This window comes from Barbatula barbatula (assembly GCF_947034865.1).
Source record: "Barbatula barbatula genome assembly, chromosome: 3".
Classification (NCBI taxonomy): Eukaryota; Metazoa; Chordata; class Actinopteri; order Cypriniformes; family Nemacheilidae; genus Barbatula; species Barbatula barbatula.
The window spans coordinates 1,349,857-1,371,578 of NC_136764.1; the positions used below are offsets into that span (position 1 = coordinate 1,349,857).

At 38.2% G+C, this 21,722-nt stretch overlaps 1 protein-coding gene across 2 annotated transcripts; it reads left to right on the forward strand.

Annotated features, from left to right (window-relative positions):
• Window positions 1-7,868: 7,868 nt before the first annotated feature.
• Window positions 7,869-11,084, forward strand: LOC306892139 (exosome complex component RRP41-like; the record flags this gene model as incomplete). Of its 2 annotated transcripts, XM_079452991.1 has the most annotated exons (4): window positions 7,869-8,078; window positions 9,142-9,294; window positions 10,003-10,395; window positions 10,904-11,040. In XM_079452991.1, the coding sequence occupies 3 exons, from the start codon at window positions 7,908-7,910 to the stop codon at window positions 10,360-10,362; spliced, it is 684 nt and encodes a 227-aa protein (XP_079309117.1). In that variant the 3' UTR covers window positions 10,363-10,395; window positions 10,904-11,040. The 2 variants fall into 2 exon arrangements, with proteins under 2 accessions (XP_079309117.1, XP_079309118.1); XM_079452992.1 differs by having other exon boundaries at window positions 7,908-8,095; window positions 9,105-9,294; window positions 10,003-11,084.
• Window positions 11,085-21,722: the final 10,638 nt, after the last annotated feature.

A 21,722-nucleotide genomic window follows, 5' to 3' on the forward strand; every position in this document is an offset into this window, starting at 1 on the left:
GAGGAGGAGGAGGAGCCTCTGAAATATAAAAGTGCTGATAATATATCAGATTGTGTGGAACTGCAAACATTTAATGAGTTGGACTTCGATCCTTTATAGGTCCCTTATAGGTTATAGGTTCTTTAAAAATTGCTTCTATCTAGAAGAACCTTTAAGTGTATACTGCTCAATGATTGACACACCATTCATGTGAACTAAAATATACTTTAATGTCAGTTTACACTTAAAAGTGAATTACATGTAATATATTTGAAGATCTTACTGTAAAAAGAAACTTACTTTAACGTAAAATGTTAAGTTTTTGTGAACAGCTCCGGCTCCTCTTACTAAGACTGGCAGACACAGAGGCCGTTTCTCAATTCCAAGAAGAACGCAAAGAACGGACTTGTGTCCTTGTTAGATCGGACCTGGAGAGTTCAGACTCTGGACTTTGAGCTCGTGAGGACGCAGACTGGTTATAATTGTAGTATCAGGTTAACTACTGGGGTAGGAACCTTCTGTAGGTTGTTGTTGAGGGGGGACAGTTAATAAAAGTAGTTCAACAAGTGTGCAGCTGTGGTCCTTGTGTTGAGCCTCCTATAAAGGTTACGGTGTACCTATCAAACACGCAACATGGTGTCAGAAGTGAAAATTTTATCTTAACGGACGTCTACATATAAGGGATAACACAGGACGGAGGCTAGTCGTTTATTTGTTTTTCTCCGCCGATTACCAAAAGTTTCGGGCTAATGCTAACGAGCTCACAGGCGGCAAAATGAATCAGTTTCCAGTTTCCCCACCAGAAAAGTTCACGTTCAAAGCCGAAGACTGGACTAAATGGATTAAACGCTTCGACAGATTTCGCATTGCATCGGGATTGGAGACACAAGCGGACGAAAATCAAGTGAATGCACTGATTTACACAATGGGAGAGGAGGCGGAGGATATACTGATTTCCCTGCACCTCAGCCCAGAGGAAACGAGTGAGTACGACACAGTTAAGACAAAGCTGGATGCTCACTTTGTAACACGCAGAAATGTGATCTTCGAGCGGGCAAAGTTTAACCAGAGGCAGCAAGAAATGGGCGAGTCGGCTGACAGCTTTCACACAGCGCTGCACTGCCTAGCGGAGCACTGCGGATACGGGGCTCTGCATGACGAAATGGTGAGAGATAGACTTGTTGTGGGTCTGAGAGATAAACGTTTGTCAGAACAGCTACAACTTGATCCCGAACTGACTTTAGAGAAAGCAATTAACAGAGCTCGACAAAGCGAGCAGGTGAAAAAGCAACAAGAAATGCTAAAAGCGAACTTCAAAGCAGACATTTCTAACGCTCAGCTAGACAGCATGCACGCGCGACAACGCAACGGCGCACGCGCAAAACAACTCATGCCACAACACAAGCAGACAGATAAAAAACGGAATGAAAGACAGGCACAATGCAGCAGATGTGGTGATTCAAGATGGCATAGCCAACAACAATGTCCAGCTAGAGAGGTAATATGCAATAACTGCAGAAAAAAGGGACATTACGCCAGAGTGTGCAAAACCAAAAGAATGTGTGAAATGCATGTAGCTACAGTGGTTGAGGACACTGGTGAGGAAGTTGCATTTCTGGGTTCACTGTCGGCGGACGCAAATGACAGCCCATGGATGACAGACATACATGTGGAGAATCTCAATGCACGCTTTAAAATTGACACTGGCGCCGACGTCACCGCCATATCTGAAATGCTGTATAACCAGGGCCAGTTCCGCAGTCTGGAGAAGTCAGGGAGGGTTCTGCTGGGGCCAGGAGGGACTCGTCTGAATGTGAAGGGCAAGTTCACAGCCAATCTCAGAAAGAACAGCATAAGTACTAAAGAGGAAATCTACGTTGTGGAGGGGCTGTGCACACCACTGCTGGGCGGGCTTGCTGCAGTGGCACTGCAGTTGGTCGCCAGAATAAATAACATCAGCCTGGACTCCAAAGAGACAGTTAAAAGGGAGTTTCCAAAGCTTTTCTGCGGACTAGGTAAAATGGAGGCCGAGTACAAAATAGTACTGGAACCGGGCGCTCAGCCTTTCTCCCTCTCAACTCCCAGGCGCATCTCCCTCCCACTCCTGCCAAAGGTAGGAGAGGAGCTGGACCGTATGGAACAGCAGGGAGTTATCTCAAAGGTGGAGGGGCCCACTGAATGGTGTGCGCCTATGGTGGTGGTGCCGAAACGCACGGGCAAGGTGAGAATATGCACCGATCTCACAGAGCTGAACAAATCAGTTATGAGAGAGAAGCACCCCCTCCCCTCAGTCGAACACACTTTAGGACAGCTCGCTGGGGCCAAGGTGTTTTCAAAGCTAGACGCCAACGCAGGCTTTTGGCAGATTCCACTCTCCAAGGACTCATCTCTGTTAACCACTTTCATAACTCCGTTCGGGCGGTATTGTTACAATCGCCTGTGTTTTGGAATCTCGTCAGCACCAGAACATTTCCAAAAGCGCATGTCTCGCATCTTGGAGGGCCTGGTGGGTGTTCTGTGTCAGATGGACGATGTGCTCATTTGGGGAGCCACACAGACGGAGCATGATGAGAGACTGTGGAAAGTACTGTCGCGACTGCAGGAGGCGGGAGTGACGCTCAACGACAAGTGTGAGTTTGCTAAGAACAGGATAAAGTTCCTGGGGCAGGTCATCGAGGCATCAGGCGTTAGTGCTGACCCTGACAAAGTGAGTGCTGTAAAAGCTATGCCAGCACCCAGTAACGTCAGCGAAGTGAGACGCTTCCTGGGGATGACAAACCACCTGGGGAAGTTCCTGCCTCACTTGGCTGAGAAAACACGACCACTCAGAGATCTGCTGAAAAAGTCCAGTATGTGGGCCTGGGGGCCGCAGCAACAACAGGCCTTCGAGAACATAAAAGAAGAACTGACGACACCCCCAGGGCTTGCATTGTATGACCCGAATGCTGAAACTCTTGTCTCCGCTGACTCTTCCTCGTACGGGATGGGCGCTGTTCTTCTCCAGCGCCACACAGACACAGAGTGGAAACCTGTGGCGTATGCCTCGAGAGCCCTCAGCAGCACTGAGCAGCGTTACGCCCAGATTGAGAAAGAGGCGCTAGCATCAACATGGGCCTGTGAGAGGTTTGCAGAGTTCCTCATTGGAAAGAAATTTCACATTGAAACCGACCACAAGCCCCTGATTCCCCTACTAGGCTCAAAGAGCTTAGATGAACTTCCTCCACGCATACAACGTCTGCGCATGCGACTAATGCGTTTTGCCTACACCATATCACACGTGGCTGGCAAAGACATTGCAACTGCAGATGTGCTGTCCCGAGCTCCCGTCAGTCACACGGCAGAAGGATTGCAGGAGGAGGAAATCAACCTCTATGTTGACTCTGTTGTAGCAAATCTCCCAGCTACAGAAAAGAGGTTAAGAGAAATTCAGAGACATCAGGACAACGATCACACACTCAAGCATTTGAAGAAATTCTGTGTCGAAGGATGGCCAGATAAATTCTCAATTAACAGAGTGTTCCAGCCATACCTGCAATTTTCAGGTGAGCTCACAATCCAAGATGGTCTACTGTTGTACGGCAGCAGGATAGTCATCCCAGCATCTCTCAGGGCGGACATCCTGTCAAAGCTGCACGAGGGCCACCTGGGAATAACAAAATGCAGAGAGCGAGCTAAACTTTCAGTGTGGTGGCCAGGGATCAGCAGAGAGCTGACAAACATGATAGAGAAGTGTGATGTATGTAGCCACGAAAGAGTAAATTTCAAAGAAAAGATGATGTCTACTGAGTTTCCGCCAAGACCATGGTCCACGGTAGGAGCGGATCTATTCCAGATAGACAACAAACAATACCTGGTCATTGTGGACTATTTCTCCAGATATTTTGAAGTAGCCAAACTGACATATACAACATCTGGAGCAGTGATTGATCACATCAAGTCTATATTTGCTCGCCATGGTATTCCTGAAGTGGTCCGCTCGGACAATGGCCCGCAGTTTGCATCTGAGATCTTCAGACAGTTCGCACAGGATTGGGGTTTTAGCCATGTGACTTCTAGTCCCCATTTCCCACAGAGCAACGGGGAGGCGGAGCGTGCTGTGAGGACGATCAAAAGTCTCCTCAAGAAATCCAGCGACCCTTATCTCGCCCTGATGGCCTATCGAGCTGCTCCCCTGGCAAATGGATACAGTCCCACTGAGCTTCTGATGGGACGGAAAATAAGAACGCCAGTTCCTGTCATTACATCCACGCTTAACCCAGGGTGCGCAGACATGGAGAACCTGAAAAGGACGGAACACAGGTACAGACAAAAACAGCGACAGCATTATGACCAAAGACACAGAGCACGCGACATGCCGTGCCTTCAACCCGGTGATCATGTGTGGGTCAAAGATACAGAGGAAAGAGGCACAGTGGTGTCTACTGCCGGCACACCGAGGTCATACATCATTGAGACGCCCGGGGGCACTCTGCGAAGGAACAGATACCATCTTTCACCAACCCCTGTGGCTCCTGAAGAACCTGCTCACGCAACTGAGCCAGCACCCGAGAGCACAGTTCCTGATGACACACACACTCCTGTCACACCCGGAGCACAGTGTGTAGGGAGTCAGCGGTCTCCTGTGTGTGAAAGACGTTTCCCAGCCCGTATACGGAATCCTCCATCTTACTTGAAAGACTTTGTACGTTCTTAGGAATGGCACCTGAGTTATGGGGAGGGCAGGGAGTAGTTGATTGTTGCCAATTTATGCTGTTGATAAAGTGTTCAATTTATGCTGTTGAAATAGTGTTTTTAGAAGCACATGTTCATAGTATTTCATAAAATGTTGAGAACCATAAATGTGTGTTGTTATTGTTACTGATATTGATCATCATTTTAGTGATGGTATATGTTATATTTATATCCGGAAGAGCTGTCTGTTACAATTTAGGAATGCTCTTAATGTTGTATCTGCATCTGCACAAAGATTATCCTTTGCTTAGAAAGGGGGATGTAGTATCAGGTTAACTACTGGGGTAGGAACCTTCTGTAGGTTGTTGTTGAGGGGGGACAGTTAATAAAAGTAGTTCAACAAGTGTGCAGCTGTGGTCCTTGTGTTGAGCCTCCTATAAAGGTTACGGTGTACCTATCAAACACGCAACAATAATATCACTCAAATTCATGCAATACTATTCCACTTAAATGTTGCTTTAGGTTTAAACAAAGTGAAATGAAATAAAGTGATAAAACACAACAGTGCTTTCTGTCGTTTTTATTTTAAGATATGACTCTGTGACTCTGGCATCATGACTGCTGTGATTTAGTTTAGAATGAAATGTGATGTGAAACACAAGACTTTATTATAAAGTGTAAGACGTTTGCACAAAAGGGAAAATAACAAACAAATCATTTAGTGAAAAGTACAGTTTCTTCAGTAGGTGCTCAGGTACAACATTACATCCAAAATAAAAATGAAACTTTGCCATCAGTCAAAAAGATTTAAATAAGAGATTTATTAGCCTGTTAGATGGACCTGAAATGAATAATATCTCATGTTTAACTGCTCTACATATATCTGAGCCGGCTGTCAGATTCAGAAACACTTGGCGAGGTGAGGCTGCGTCGGGCGGGTACATGAGCGCCGAGCGCCCGGTGATCACCTGGAGCTCACATCTCCAAAATCCTCCCAGCAAAGTTTAAAATAGACGCGATCTTTATTAACCACCTGCAGATTTGTTTCACGTTTTTTTTTTATCTTAGCAGGAAGATGTAGTTAATAGGTTCACAAGTGTAATTTTTTTACATTTGTTTGACTCTTTTGGCAGTGTTTATGAAAGACGTAACTAACTTTTTACAGTTTAAACTCATGGTCGGTATTGTCATACGTGGTGCTTCCGGTTTCCTTTTCTGCCGGTATGTCCTGCGAAGGAAGTCTCGTTTAATTCTTATAAGTTATACCGCATCCTTTGGAGGATGAGACCTCTGGAGGACACAAGGACGCAGCCTTAGGAAACGAGACACAGCTTTAATTTGAGAATATTTAATGTCTGTGCTTTTGTCCAGATGGCATTTTCACCCCATGATCAGAAATGATCGATCAGAAAACAGCCGATCCCGACCAGTTTTAAAATGCCTTGATCGACCGCCGATCTTTATGATCCCTACACACTTTTATTTATATTTTTGCTCTCTGGGAAACTATGGTAATAGTATTTCAATTGGCCAAACAAATCTGTTATTTGGCCTTTATCATATAAATATTAATAATATACAGATCAAATGTTTAGCCCATTTATTTTTGGTGGAGGTCAGAAAGGGACCTGCTCAGGGAGCGCTGGCCACAAAAGGTTGAGAACCGCAGGCTTAGCAGAACATTTACCAATATCAAGAAAAATAATCAATATTATGAACTTACTTCGATTTCAGTTTGACATTTATCATAAATAATCTAACAATTACAAAATAAACAAAGAATTATACTTGATCTGTAAGTTAGACCGGCGGTTCTCAAACTTCTTCCTTGTAAGTTCCCTTTGTGTGCATGGTCCAAAATCTGTGACCCCTGAATCCATCTTGGAGCCTCAAGTTTGAGAACCACTGAGTTAACTTTACATTTGACCTGCTTAGAATGACTACACAACTTTACATGTTTTATTTATTTCATTTAAGACAGTCAGTTACATCACTTTTTATTACATTTCCTAGTTGAATACAGCAATACGCTTAACTATTTAAAGAAAGATTCAATATAGAACCCCAATGAACCTTTCCATACATATAAACATGTGAAGTCCTACTTAGATGAGTTAATAAAGATTTGAATATGAGTTTAATCTCTGATACTTAATAACAAATAGCCTAATATGCATTTAGATAGTCGAAACATTATACAAGCAGAGGTCAAATATATATGTAAAGCACGACTCTTCCATCACATACTGTAAAGAAAATAGAAATAGCCTGATGTGACGTACACTTTCATCTTTGTGGCATTAAAGGAGAATTGAGGTCTGAAATGAAAATGAGCTGATTATGAATTTCCCTCATGACACAATTTCTCTACATTCTTGCAATAAATATAAATAAAAATGATTAGAAATAAAAAGTGGGTTATTCAGTAAACAACAGGCTGAAATCCTCCAGCAGGTGGCGGTACTTTCATTCTGAAACTGAAGTCGTCCGATAGAGGACAGTAGATGTTCTTTACAAGAAGATATAGGTGGGATTTAAATTCTCAGTTAACAGAAAATAATATATTTAAACATTTGCAAGTGTGTGTATAAGAGAAGGATTGCAAAATAATCTTCAACCTTTACTGAAGTTCATTTACATTTGAAGCAGTTAAGTAGGCCTATCAGGACGCAGATACATGTTGTTTCTTAAAAATTACAAACAGGAGAAACCATATTTTTTAATATATTACTAAGACTGTAATCGAGAGGATTATTAAGCAAAGGTTGAAGGTCAGGTGGCAAAATCAATGGGAGATGGAGAAGAAAGAAAGGTGGTTTGACAAAGTAAAAAGTGGGAGAGATGAGAAGTGCAGGAAAACATAGAAGAGATGAGATAATAATATCAAGGATGAGATTCAGACATATAAGACTAAACAGCACACTTTATAAAACGGGTCATCGTGATACGGGAAGGTGTGACTTAAGAAGAAACTGTGGAACATGTGATACCGTCAGAAACATGAGGATTCTAAATAAAAATGCAAGGATATATTTCAATTATGCAAATGAATGTTATATCTTTATATCATATATCTAAGAATAACAAAATTGTGGGACAGGATATGATAAAAAAGAAAGTGATTTTGATGCACACTCCATACCAGCTGGTGGCGGTAATGCACCATTTTGTTGTTTGTCAACCGCCAATAAAACCTCGAAGAAGAAGAAGAAGAAGCAGCAGCAGCAGCAGCAGCCTTTACGCGTCAGTCAGCGGTCATGGCGGGGCTTGAGTTGCTGTCGGATCAGGGTTACCGGCTAGATGGACGAAAAGCGTCCGAGCTGCGTAAGGTGCAGGCCCGCATGAGTGTGTTTGCGCAGGCCGACGGGTCCGCTTATCTGGAGCAGGGCAACACCAAAGAGCTCGCGGTGGTTTACGGTCCGCACGAGGTGAGAGATGAGCCCGTGTGCGCATGCGCGTGTAGAGTTTATTCATTTGTTTTATCTGAATTACATTCTTTGGATAGAACACTATAAAGTGTAAACTATGAACCAGAAAGTGTTTGCCAATTTTCTTTAAATATCTTTACACCCACAAAACTAAACGAATTAGCAAAAGACAACACTGTTATAGTTATTGAGTGTGACGTCATTCTGATGAATCCATGAGAACTTCTGTGATGTTTCTCAACAGGAACATTTGCCACATATGTGATTTACATCCATTATGAAAACTAACCATGATGTCACATATGCACATTTAAAACTGCCAAAATAACTTTGGTTACTAAACTGTGTTTTTTATACTATTAAAAACATTCTCAACAGTTATTTCTTAGACAAAGTGTCAAGAAGAAGCTAAAACGAACATGAATGCATTATTTTGATAAATGCTTTTGTAAACCGTGTATTTAGTGTTTTTCAGTTCCTGTGTTTCAAACCCATGGAATTTGCTCTGTTGACACCATCTTTCTCTTATGGTTAAAGGAATAGTTCACCTATATAATTGAATATTCTGTCATCATTTCCTCTCCTCCGAGTTCTTCCAAATGTGTATAAATGTGTTTGTTCTGAGGAAGATATTTGGAAGAATGCTTGTAACCAGACAGAATTTGACCCCCGTTGACTCCCAAAGTAGGAAAAATGACAATGGTAGTTAAAAGTGTGCTGTCCTACATTTTTTAAATGTCGTCTTTTGTGTTCAACAGAACTAAAGAATCATATAAAGTCATTTTTCCCAGTATTGTGAGTCAATGGTTAAACTAACTGTCTGGTTATAAGCGTTCTTCCAAATATCTTTCTCCGTGTTCGTCAGAACAAAAGAAACTTGAAAGTGAGTAAATGATGACAGAATTCTCATTTTTGGTTGAAGTGTCCCTTTAAACTACAGGAAACAATATAAATAAAATAAGTAACTACATTTATGGACCAAACCAGAGTTTAAATTGTCTCCCTTTCGACACGAGGTTCTTGCAGTAAATCCTTTCATGATCGTGCAGTCATTAACTGTCAGTACAGCATGGCCACATTCAGCACGGCGGAGAGGAAGAGACGTCCACACGGTGACCGCAAGTCCAGCGAGATGAGCCTTCACTTGAAACAGACCTTTGAAGCGGCGGTTCTTACTGAGCTCTATCCACGATCACAAATCGACATCTATGTAAAGGTGTGTACACTATGATATCATAATAAGAGAAGACTTTAATAATGAACTAAAACCAATTATTGAGCAAGTACGTGAAAGAGCTGTGTTTAAAACTGTCGGGTTGACTTTTTCCGGAAATCCTTATTTGGTGCCTTTCGTCTATGCGTCATTTCCTCACATCTGTGAGAAGAATGCTAGTCCGCGAGTGGATGCTGCATTGTACACAGATATTTTTTCTTGGAAACCGTTTGTATTATTTATGGGGCTGTTTAGTACTTTTACTTTTAAACACTAAGCTGTGCAGACATCTGGAGATTCATCAGTTGTGAAAACCAAGAAATACGAACTGATGAGAGTTTACGAAGAAAAAGGCAGTTTCGCCCTATTTGGGTCTGTTTATGTTCTTATTTGTTTCGTGTTATATCACCTGCCATGTTATCTGTTATGTTTATTATGCGCTACTGATGTACAGCAAAGATTCTCACCGGATCACCGTCACATGCCACACGAGACATGCGACTCAAAACATCAGACTCATCCGTGCAGTTGAGCAGTGCCGAATCACTTAAAGAAAATACCTCCGCACATCACCTGCAGTAGCATTTACAAACTGAAATGGGGACAAAGAGGCCATTCTGATGAAACGCCACTTTAAGTCCAGTCATGTCTTATATAATGTACTTTATATGTATTATGCATTAAACATTAGTCTCTCTTCTGGGATTTCAGATTCTGCAGGAAGATGGTGGAAACTACAGCGCATGTGTAAATGCTGCCACTTTGGCTCTGGTGGACGCTGGTATTCCCATGCGTGACTATGTGTGTGCCTGCACCGCCGCCTTTGTGGAAGACACACCGCTGGCTGATCTTTGTCACGTAGAAGAGAGCGGAGGAGGCACATCGCTGTCATTGGCTCTGCTGCCCCGCAGTGGGAACATCGCCCTGCTGCAGATGGACGCCCATCTCCATCAGGACCACTTGGACACGTTAATGGAGGCGGCCATGACAGCGTGTAAAGGTCTTAGTAAAGTCCTGGATAGTGTTGTGAGCCAGCATCTGAAGGAGTTTTCAGTTCTAACTAGGGACTGAGGAGGAGGAGGAGGAGGAGGAGAGCAGCTTTTGGTGATGAGACTGATGTTTTGGATGACTAGAGTTCAGGGATGTCAAATGATTATTCGCGACTAATCGTATGATAAATACATTTTTGTTAACATAATATATGTTGGTGTGTGCTGTGTATAAGAGTTATCTATTTATAAATACAAACACCTACATTTATATATTTACATATGTTAAAGTTTGTGTTTTTTTCTTAAAATTATAAATGCATGTGTGTTTACTGGTATATACATAATTATTGCACACATACATATATTATGTAACCTTTATTTTTAACACCATTAGTTGTGAATAATCCTTTGACAGCCCTACTAGAATTTAAAGTACAGTATGCATTCAAAAAAGCATGTTTAACCACAAACAAGGCTTTGCATGAACGCAGGTCCACACCTGTGCCTGGGCAAGGCATCAAAGTCTTCAGAATTGTATTCACTTTGTTATAACAAAAGTGTTTTTGGTTTTATAAAAATGTCTTGTCTGTTAAACTGTTGCATTTGTGTTTGTTTTCTAGATCAAACTGGACATTAAGGTTGAAGAGCAAATATGTAACAAAACAGTAAATAGGCTTTAAGAAAATCTAAATGTATTTCATAAAGCTTTGTTTTTCATTAAAGAAAGCATGTGAATGACCGGAATGCTATTTTAGCCAGACGTTTCTCTGTTTTTTATATTCAATACAATTTTATTTATGTAGCGCTTTTCACAATGTTCATTGTTCCAAAGCAGCTTTACAGGGGGAAATAAGAAAAACACAGAACATGAATAGTTTAACTTGTTATATAAACACCTTGTAAATCAGTGAGCAGTCTCCCGGTGGTGAAAGCTTGGCTGAAAAGATGTGTCTTATCTAGATTTAAATTGGGCGAGTGTGTCTGATCCTAGAATAATATCAGGAAGGTTATTCCAGAGTTTAGGTGCTACGTATGAGAAAGCTCGACCCCCTTTGGTGGATTTAGTTATTCTAGGTATTATCAAAAGAGTTTTGAGATCTTAGAGAGCGTGATGGGTTGTAGTGTGATAGAAGCTCTGTTAGGTAGGTAGGGGCTAAACCCTTTAAGGCTTTATAAGTGATTAAAAGAACTTTAAAGTCAATACGATACTTAATGTGTATCCAGTGAAGGGTTGATAACATTGGGGTTATGTGATGGTATTTTCTGAACTAACTGTAGTTTGTTTATTGATGATGCAGGACAAACACTTAGTAGCGCATTACAGTAGTCAAGTCTTGAGGTCATAAATGCATGAATAAGCTTCTCCGTGTCAGCAACACACAGAATATTTCGTAACTTGGCAACATTTCTTATGTGGAAAAAGGCTGTTTTTGTGACATTTGAGATGTGATTTCAAAATGACAGGTTGCTGTCTAATATAATGCAGAGATCTTTTACAGTATTAGTTTAGTACAATATTTGGTTTGCGTGTCTTTGGTCCGATAAGTAATATTTCTGTTTTATTAGAATTTAAAAGAAGGAATTACAGGTCATCCAATGTTTTATCTCTTCAATGCACTTTGCCAGTTTGGATAGCTGGGAGGAATCATCAGGGGCCTGTACCATGAAGCTGGTTTAGGTGGCTAGCCAGCTATGTTTCAGTTTAGTTTGTACCGACCCTGGGTTTTAGGTACCATGAGAGTAGCTCGGCTTTATTCGGTGTTCGTCACCATGGCAGGCTATGATCTGGATTCGAGATCTTAGACTGAAGTTTGACCAATCAGCTGTGAGCAAAGAAACATACAGGTGACGTAACTGACTCACAGTGCGCGTTAGAATGGCTAGTTATTTTTTATACTGTTTAATAAAATAAAAATACTAATAAAAAAATATATAAATATATATTACAAATATAAAATCCAATATTGGTTACTATATAGGTAAAATCTGATTTTACAGATTTGCTGGCTTTCCCTTACACTCACATGAAATTCAATTTACTTACTTATATTCCACTTTTATTGTATCACGTGTATTTGCATTGCAGTTTTTACATTCTTGTCTGTGGTGCAGAACATCTAGAAACACTTTCAGTTTCACTGTATTAGGACATTTTTCTTTGTCCTGAACCGTAGTTTTTATTAAGGCTTCAATGAAATGACTGACCCTGGTTAATGGCGCAAAGACTAGTCTATTAAAGGTAGAGGCTTATGCATTCTGTTGTAAAAGCAGGCTGTTTTATTAAGTGTTATTCTTATATTTTCTTCCTCTTCTCTGTGTCGCAGAACACACCGCTATTTATAATTCTGAGCTCCGTCTTTCTGCAACAAAAAAACTAGTTTTTATCATATCAGACTGAAAGGAGACCAACATGCAACTAGTCAGAGTTATTTTTTGGGCAACTTGTTTGACATGAACCATCAGTACACGGTGCATGTTTCATTGATTTTAAACACGTAAGATGTCAGAGTTTACAATGCAGAAGCGGTGCGTGTCATTTGCCTGTGAAACTAGCCGTTTACAGCTTTAACAAATTTGTACAGAAGTTCAGAATATATGAGAATGAACTTTATTTGCACGCGACTCCTCTCATGTGTACTCGGAAGGGAAATGATGAAGCAGATGTAAGTTAACTTTCTTGCTTCTGCTGCCTGAATGGATGTTTTTTGTCCGCACGCAGGTTAAAATTGCAATATGCGGGAGCTTCAATGAACATTTGTTGTAATATTTCTGTACCCATGCCTTACATAAAAAAGTTGCCCGCAAGGACACGGACCCCTTGTAGTTCCACCGAGGACCCCGCAGATCCTGTTTGCCCTACAGCACTACAGTAATGTGTGTACTATATAGTCATTTAACTTGCGCATTAACGCAATCAGCAGTGTTTCTGAAACACATCTCTCTTGCGTAGACAGCAGAAACATATCAGTCCATGGCTGAAATTCATGATTGTGTTCATATTGTGGAAATCGCTTTATCCATTTATAATGCGATTGGTTTAGCCATGCTGACGTCACTCGTTCATGTGCACGCGGGCGCAAACTAATCTTAGCTTCAGGATCAAAAAAGCTTGAGTTGACAAAGAAACTCCACGAGCTGCTTCATGGTACCAACAAAGCTTGATCACGTTGGTTTGGTTTTGTCAACCCAAAACTAATCCAACTACCCTGAGTTTGTTCAGATACATTCATGGTTCAGGCCCCTGGTCTTTATGAGATATATAGCTGAGTATCATCTGCATAGCAATGCAAGCTAATTCCATGTTTAATAATGTTTCCGAGGGGCAGCATGTATATGGAGAACAGCACAGGTCCCAGAACCGATCCCTGAGGTAATCCATAGTGTATATATATAACAACAGTTCCACGAAAGACAAAGATATGATAAACCATTTTCTGCACTTTAAACGATAATAGTTTTAAATAAAAGTTATGTTTATTTATCTTGTGTGGCAGTGAAAATGCCATGTCATGTCAACCACCCAGATTAATGTTTATTCATTGCATGGTAATTTAATAGAATTCAAGAGATAATGCTATAGATATAAACCCCAGGCTATGCAGCACATGATCTTTGCCATTTAAAATGTCCAAGACCTAATCAAAGACACTTGGCATGTGTTCAACCAAGACTATTCTGAATAGAATATATCTTTATTGTCATTGTACAGCCGTACAACCAAATATTTTTCTCTCCATACAAAAAAGAGGGAACATGTACTTATACACAAGTATAAGCAAAGATATATATCTTTGCTTATACTATATATATATATATATATATATATATAATATAACGGGGAGTATAGACCGTCAAAAAATATAGTGATGCAAGTATGCGTATATGTACACAGTCAATCCTTTAATAGTGCAAGTATGATATATAAACAAAGTCAATGCTGATGTAGTGCAAGTATGATATATAAACAAAGTCAATACTGATGTAGTGCAAGTATGATATATAAACAAAGTCAATACTGATGTAGTGCAAGTATGATATATAAACAAAGTCAATACTGATGTAGTGCAAGTATGATATATAAACAAAGTCAATGCTGATGTAGTGCAAGTATGATATATAAACAAAGTCAATACTGATGTAGTGCAAGTATGATATATAAACAAAGTCAATACTGATGTAGTGCAAGTATGATATATAAACAAAGTCAATACTGATGTAGTGCAAGTATGATATATAAACAAAGTCAATACTGATGTAGTGCAAGTATGATATATAAACAAAGTCAATACTGATGTAGTGCAAGTATGATATATAAACAAAGTCAATACTGATGTAGTGCAAGTATGATATATAAACAAAGTCAATGCTGATGTAGTGCAAGTATGATATATAAACAAAGTCAATGCTGATGTAGTGCAAGTATGATATATAAAAAAAGTCAATGCTGATGTAGTGCAAGTATGATATATAAACAAAGTCAATACTGATGTAGTGCAAGTATGATATATAAACAAAGTCAATGCTGATGTAGTGCAAGTATGATATATAAACAAAGTCAATACTGATGGTGCAAGTATGATATATAAACAAAGTCAATACTGATGTAGTGCAAGTATGATATATAAACAAAGTCAATACTGATGTAGTGCAAGTATGATATATAAACAAAGTCAATACTGATGTAGTGCAAGTATGATATGTAAACAAAGTCAATACTGATGGTGCAAGTATGATATGTAAACAAAGTCAATACTGATGTAGTGCAAGTATGATATATAAACAAAGTCAATGCTGATGTAGTGCAAGTATGATATATAAACAAAGTCAATGCTGATGTAGTGCAAGTATGATATATAAACAAAGTCAATGCTGATGTAGTGCAAGTATGATATATAAACAAAGTCAATACTGATGTAGTGCAAGTATGATATATAAACAAAGTCAATGCTGATGTAGTGCAAGTATGATATATAAACAAAGTCAATACTGATGTAGTGCAAGTATGATATATAAACAAAGTCAATACTGATGTAGTGCAAGTATGATATATAAACAAAGTCAATACTGATGTAGTGCAAGTATGATATATAAACAAAGTCAATACTGATGTAGTGCAAGTATGATATATAAACAAAGTCAATACTGATGTAGTGCAAGTATGATATATAAACAAAGTCAATACTGATGTAGTGCAAGTATGATATATAAACAAAGTCAATACTGATGTAGTGCAAGTATGATATATAAACGAAGTCAATACTGATGTAGTGCAAGTATGATATATAAACGAAGTCAATACTGATGTAGTGCAAGTATGATATATAAACGAAGTCAATACTGATGTAGTGCAAGTATGATATATAAACGAAGTCAATACTGATGTAGTGCAAGTATGATATATGAACGAAGTCAATACTGATGTAGTGCAAGTATGATATATAAACAAAGTCAATACTGATGTAGTGCAAGTATGATATATAAACAAAGTCAATACTGATGTAGTGCAAGTATGATATATAAACAAAGTCAATACTGATGTAGTGCAAGTATGATATATAAACAAAGTCAATGCTGATGTAGTGCAAGTATGATATATAAACAAAGTCAATACTGATGTAGTGCAAGTATGATATATAAACAAAGTCAATACTGATGTAGTGCAAGTATGATATATAAACAAAGTCAATACTGATGTAGTGCAAGTATGATATATAAACAAAGTCAATACTGATGTAGTGCAAGTATGATATATAAACAAAGTCAATGCTGATGTAGTGCAAGTATGATATATAAACAAAGTCAATGCTGATGTAGTGCAAGTATGATATATAAACAAAGTCAATACTGATGGTGCAAGTATGATATATAAACAAAGTCAATACTGATGTAGTGCAAGTATGATATGTAAACAAAGTCAATACTGATGTAGTGCAAGTATGATATATAAACAAAGTCAATGCTGATGTAGTGCAAGTATGATATATAAACAAAGTCAATACTGATGTAGTGCAAGTATGATATATAAACAAAGTCAATGCTGATGTAGTGCAAGTATGATATATAAACAAAGTCAATGCTGATGTAGTGCAAGTATGATATATAAACAAAGTCAATACTGATGTAGTGCAAGTATGATATATAAACAAAGTCAATGCTGATGTAGTGCAAGTATGATATATAAACAAAGTCAATACTGATGTAGTGCAAGTATGATATATAAACAAAGTCAATACTGATGTAGTGCAAGTATGATATATAAACAAAGTCAATGCTGATGTAGTGCAAGTATGATATATAAACAAAGTCAATACTGATGTAGTGCAAGTATGATATATAAACAAAGTCAATACTGATGTAGTGCAAGTATGATATATAAACAAAGTCAATACTGATGTAGTGCAAGTATGATATATAAACAAAGTCAATGCTGATGTAGTGCAAGTATGATATATAAACAAAGTCAATGCTGATGTAGTGCAAGTATGATATATAAAAAAAGTCAATGCTGATGTAGTGCAAGTATGATATATAAACAAAGTCAATACTGATGTAGTGCAAGTATGATATATAAACAAAGTCAATGCTGATGTAGTGCAAGTATGATATATAAACAAAGTCAATACTGATGGTGCAAGTATGATATATAAACAAAGTCAATACTGATGTAGTGCAAGTATGATATATAAACAAAGTCAATACTGATGTAGTGCAAGTATGATATATAAACAAAGTCAATACTGATGTAGTGCAAGTATGATATGTAAACAAAGTCAATACTGATGGTGCAAGTATGATATGTAAACAAAGTCAATACTGATGTAGTGCAAGTATGATATATAAACAAAGTCAATGCTGATGTAGTGCAAGTATGATATATAAACAAAGTCAATGCTGATGTAGTGCAAGTATGATATATAAACAAAGTCAATGCTGATGTAGTGCAAGTATGATATATAAACAAAGTCAATACTGATGTAGTGCAAGTATGATATATAAACAAAGTCAATACTGATGTAGTGCAAGTATGATATATAAACAAAGTCAATGCTGATGTAGTGCAAGTATGATATATAAACAAAGTCAATACTGATGTAGTGCAAGTATGATATATAAACAAAGTCAATGCTGATGTAGTGCAAGTATGATATATAAACAAAGTCAATACTGATGTAGTGCAAGTATGATATATAAACAAAGTCAATACTGATGTAGTGCAAGTATGATATATAAACAAAGTCAATACTGATGTAGTGCAAGTATGATATATAAACAAAGTCAATACTGATGTAGTGCAAGTATGATATATAAACAAAGTCAATACTGATGTAGTGCAAGTATGATATATAAACAAAGTCAATGCTGATGTAGTGCAAGTATGATATATAAACAAAGTCAATGCTGATGTAGTGCAAGTATGATATATAAAAAAGTCAATGCTGATGTAGTGCAAGTATGATATATAAACAAAGTCAATACTGATGTAGTGCAAGTATGATATATAAACAAAGTCAATGCTGATGTAGTGCAAGTATGATATATAAACAAAGTCAATACTGATGGTGCAAGTATGATATATAAACAAAGTCAATACTGATGTAGTGCAAGTATGATATATAAACAAAGTCAATACTGATGTAGTGCAAGTATGATATATAAACAAAGTCAATACTGATGTAGTGCAAGTATGATATGTAAACAAAGTCAATACTGATGGTGCAAGTATGATATGTAAACAAAGTCAATACTGATGTAGTGCAAGTATGATATATAAACAAAGTCAATGCTGATGTAGTGCAAGTATGATATATAAACAAAGTCAATGCTGATGTAGTGCAAGTATGATATATAAACATAAAGTTTGAAGAAAATGTTTAATAACACTCTAGCTGTGTTGTATAATGATATAGCTGTTTGTTATATGTTATAGCCAGGCTTTATATACTTTATTAAACACCAGACAGAGAAAAATGAAAACCAGCTGAAATAAGACAATTAGACAATGTTTTATTTATATTCAAAATAATGTTTATTTGAACAACGGAGCGTTGGACTTCTGAAGCTTCAATATGAGCTACAATATGTTGGCACTGATATTTCCATATAGCATAAATATAGCAAAGATGTGATCCATTGATAAAAACAGTGAAAAAGAGTTCGGTCTTGTTAGATAAAAAAACCAAGAGGAGATAGAAAATCAAAAGCTTCTTTATCTAATATCCTGTGATTATATACAGTTGGCTAAACATTATCAAGATAGGATTTCTGTAACATTCACAAACTTATCTTTTAGATGGTGATAGTAAAAAGTCCTTTGGCCGGAAAGTAACAGTATGGCTTATTGTATAAATGACGTTCAGTTTATCCCTTTTACAACCAAAAGGCCAAACCTGTCCTGATCGCACTCATATTCAATTCAATGTTATTTATATAGCGCTTTTCACAATGTGCATTGTTCCAAAGCAGCTTTACAGTGTTTTTTTACTTTTGTTTGTAACAATTATATTCAACGCAAGCACTTCAGATGATTTAAGTTTATGTTCTGTTCTCTGAGTTACAGTAAGAAAGTCTATTAAGATTGCTGTGACTCCACCACCTCGACCAACCGGACGTGGCTCATGCAGTAGCTTGGTGGGGTACACTCATTTAGACAGAAATAATCATTTGGTTTAAGCCAGGTTTTGGTGAGACAAAGTAATGACAATGTAATAAACAACCAAAACCAATTCATAAAGTTCGGCAAACTTAATATTAGATCACTAAATTCCATCCAGATCCGATTTTTTGTCTAACTTTTGCCCAAATTATTATTATTTTGTAGTACTATTTGGGGGACAGATACAGACTCTATACATTTGAAAGCAGAAACATTAATAACAGTTAAGTAGGAGGAACACAAAGTTTTGACTTACCGGTGGGAGACGTAGTAAAACGGTGCGTAGTATGGAAAGCCAAAAGGGTCAGAATTACGGCATAGATTAAACGCGTTTACATCTCAACGCCGTTTTTTACGGCGTTTTAAACGGTAATTGCGCCGCAAAATACGGCGTCTCGATTCCAAACGCCGTAAAAACCGCGCGAAAAGCCTTTCATAACGCCGTATTTAACGGCGTTTTAAGGTGCCCGAAAAACGCCGCTTTTTGCGCCGCTGTCTTGCCATATGACGCCGTTAAAAACGCCGTTTCGGTTGCACAGAGCGCGCGTCATTTACGGCGTTCTGTCTGTTGTATAATGAGCCCCTCCCACTGATTTACAAAGCCAGTTAATTTGAACGGTTGTCAACCAATCACTGATGAGCTGAGCCAGACCAGACCAATTCACCACTGATCATTTTACAGGATTTTACTATGTGCGCATAGTTCATAGTATTTTTTAACATTAAACAAATCATTGCTTGCTTTCTGAAGAAACTAAGTTTTCTCTTTGCTAATTTAAAGTTACACAACGTGGTCAGCAATTGTATATAGGCCAACCAATCCCATTCATACTTAACAGATCAGATCTCTGTCATGTAATATACAACAAGTGGAGCAGTGTGATTGATGGGTAACTTTACTTTATTTTGGGAATTGTTACTGATTGATATATAGCGATTTTCCTCTGATTTTATATTAGTTTGCTGTGTTTTTCTTTAGTTTGTGGTGGATTGGTTTATTATATTGTTTGCTGTGATATTGCTGGACACTTAATAGCACGGTTTCCCTCTATCACAAACTGTAACGATCAACACTGATTGACACACCTGTAAACCCTGATCATTTCAACTATTTCATTGGCCAGCTGATCAGGGCGGGCGGGCGTGCTGCTGTGGACTGGTTTGGTAATTTTATTCTCCCTCAGCGTTGTGGTTGACTGGATAATCTGTGCTTTGGTGGAGCTGACTCACAGATCTCACAGTGTCAACTCACAAAACCTCAGACTAAAGGGAAGTGGTCCTTTTCCACACTGATGTGTGATGTTTTTAGTATTGAGCTGAAGACCCATTCTAGTTAATGCTTATTTTTGTGAAGGTGCCAGGTCCGGTGGTCAGCGGCAGTATTGTTGATGGACCCATGTGAAGTGCAAGGAAGCAGCGCAACAACACGTTATCTACTCAAAGTCCTTCTGACAGGGGAAACACTGAGCTAAATCCAGACGGGACTGGATTTGGGTATTGTTCACCCTGGGACAGAACATTATATACAGTTAGAATAAATACAGAATACAATATGAGAGAATATAATACAGTGGGCATGGACTATAAAAATATTTTGTAGTAGGTGTGTTCTATGAAAAATATGACAGAAGGTATATACTATGAACAATATATACAGATGACTATGTACTATGAACATTAATGTACAGGTGGATATGAACAGATAATAATTTAGACTAAAATAGTGCAAGTGACTTAGGTATGCATAAATTATTGACGTTGTCTATTAAAGTTGCAGTGCAATAGGTGAGTTAATGCAGTTATTGAAGTTGCAGCGCAATAGATGAGTAGATGCAGTTAATAGAGTTACAGTGCAGTAGATGAGTAGATGCAGTTAATAGAGTTACATTGCAGTAGATAAGTTAATGCAGTTATTGAAGTTACAGTGCAATAGATGAGTAGATGCTGTTAATAGAATTACAGTGCAGTAGATGAGTAGATGCAGTTAATAGAGTTACATTGCAGTAGATAAGTTAATGCAGTTATTGAAGTTACAGTGCAATAGATGAGTAGATGCTGTTAATAGAATTACAGTGCAGTAGATAGGTTAGTGCAGTTATTGAAGTTGCAGTGCAATAGATGAGTAGATGCAGTTAATAGAGTTACAGTGCAGTAGATGAGTTAATGCAGTTTATAGGTTACAGAGCAGTAGATTAGTTAATGCAGTTAATAGAGTTACAGTGCAGTAGATGAGTTAATGCAGTTTATAGGTTACAGAGCAGTAGATTAGTTAATACAGTTATTGAAGTTGCAGTGCAATAGATGAGTAGATGCAGTTAATAGAGTTACAGTGCAATAGATGAGTTAATGCAGTTTATAGGTTACAGAGCAGTAGATTAGTTAATGCAGTTATTGAAGTTGCAGTGCAATAGATGAGTAGATGCAGTTAATAGAGTTACAGTGCAGTAGATGAGTAGATGCAGTTAATAGAGTTACATTGCAGTAGATAAGTTAATGCAGTTATTGAAGTTACAGTGCAATAGATGAGTAGATGCTGTTAATAGAATTACAGTGCAGTAGATAGGTTAGTGCAGTTATGGAAGTGGTCCATTAGTGGAAATGAGCATTCAGAACTGAATATTCATACGTTTGATAGAAAATATCAAGACTTTTTTTTTATTGACCACGCATTAAGTACTGAAATATAAATATAAAAACTACCCAGCAACACAGATAAGCAGAACAAGACCACCAACGTAAAGTGGTCCGAGAGGGCTTTGAACCGACAAATGATTCAATCAACGATG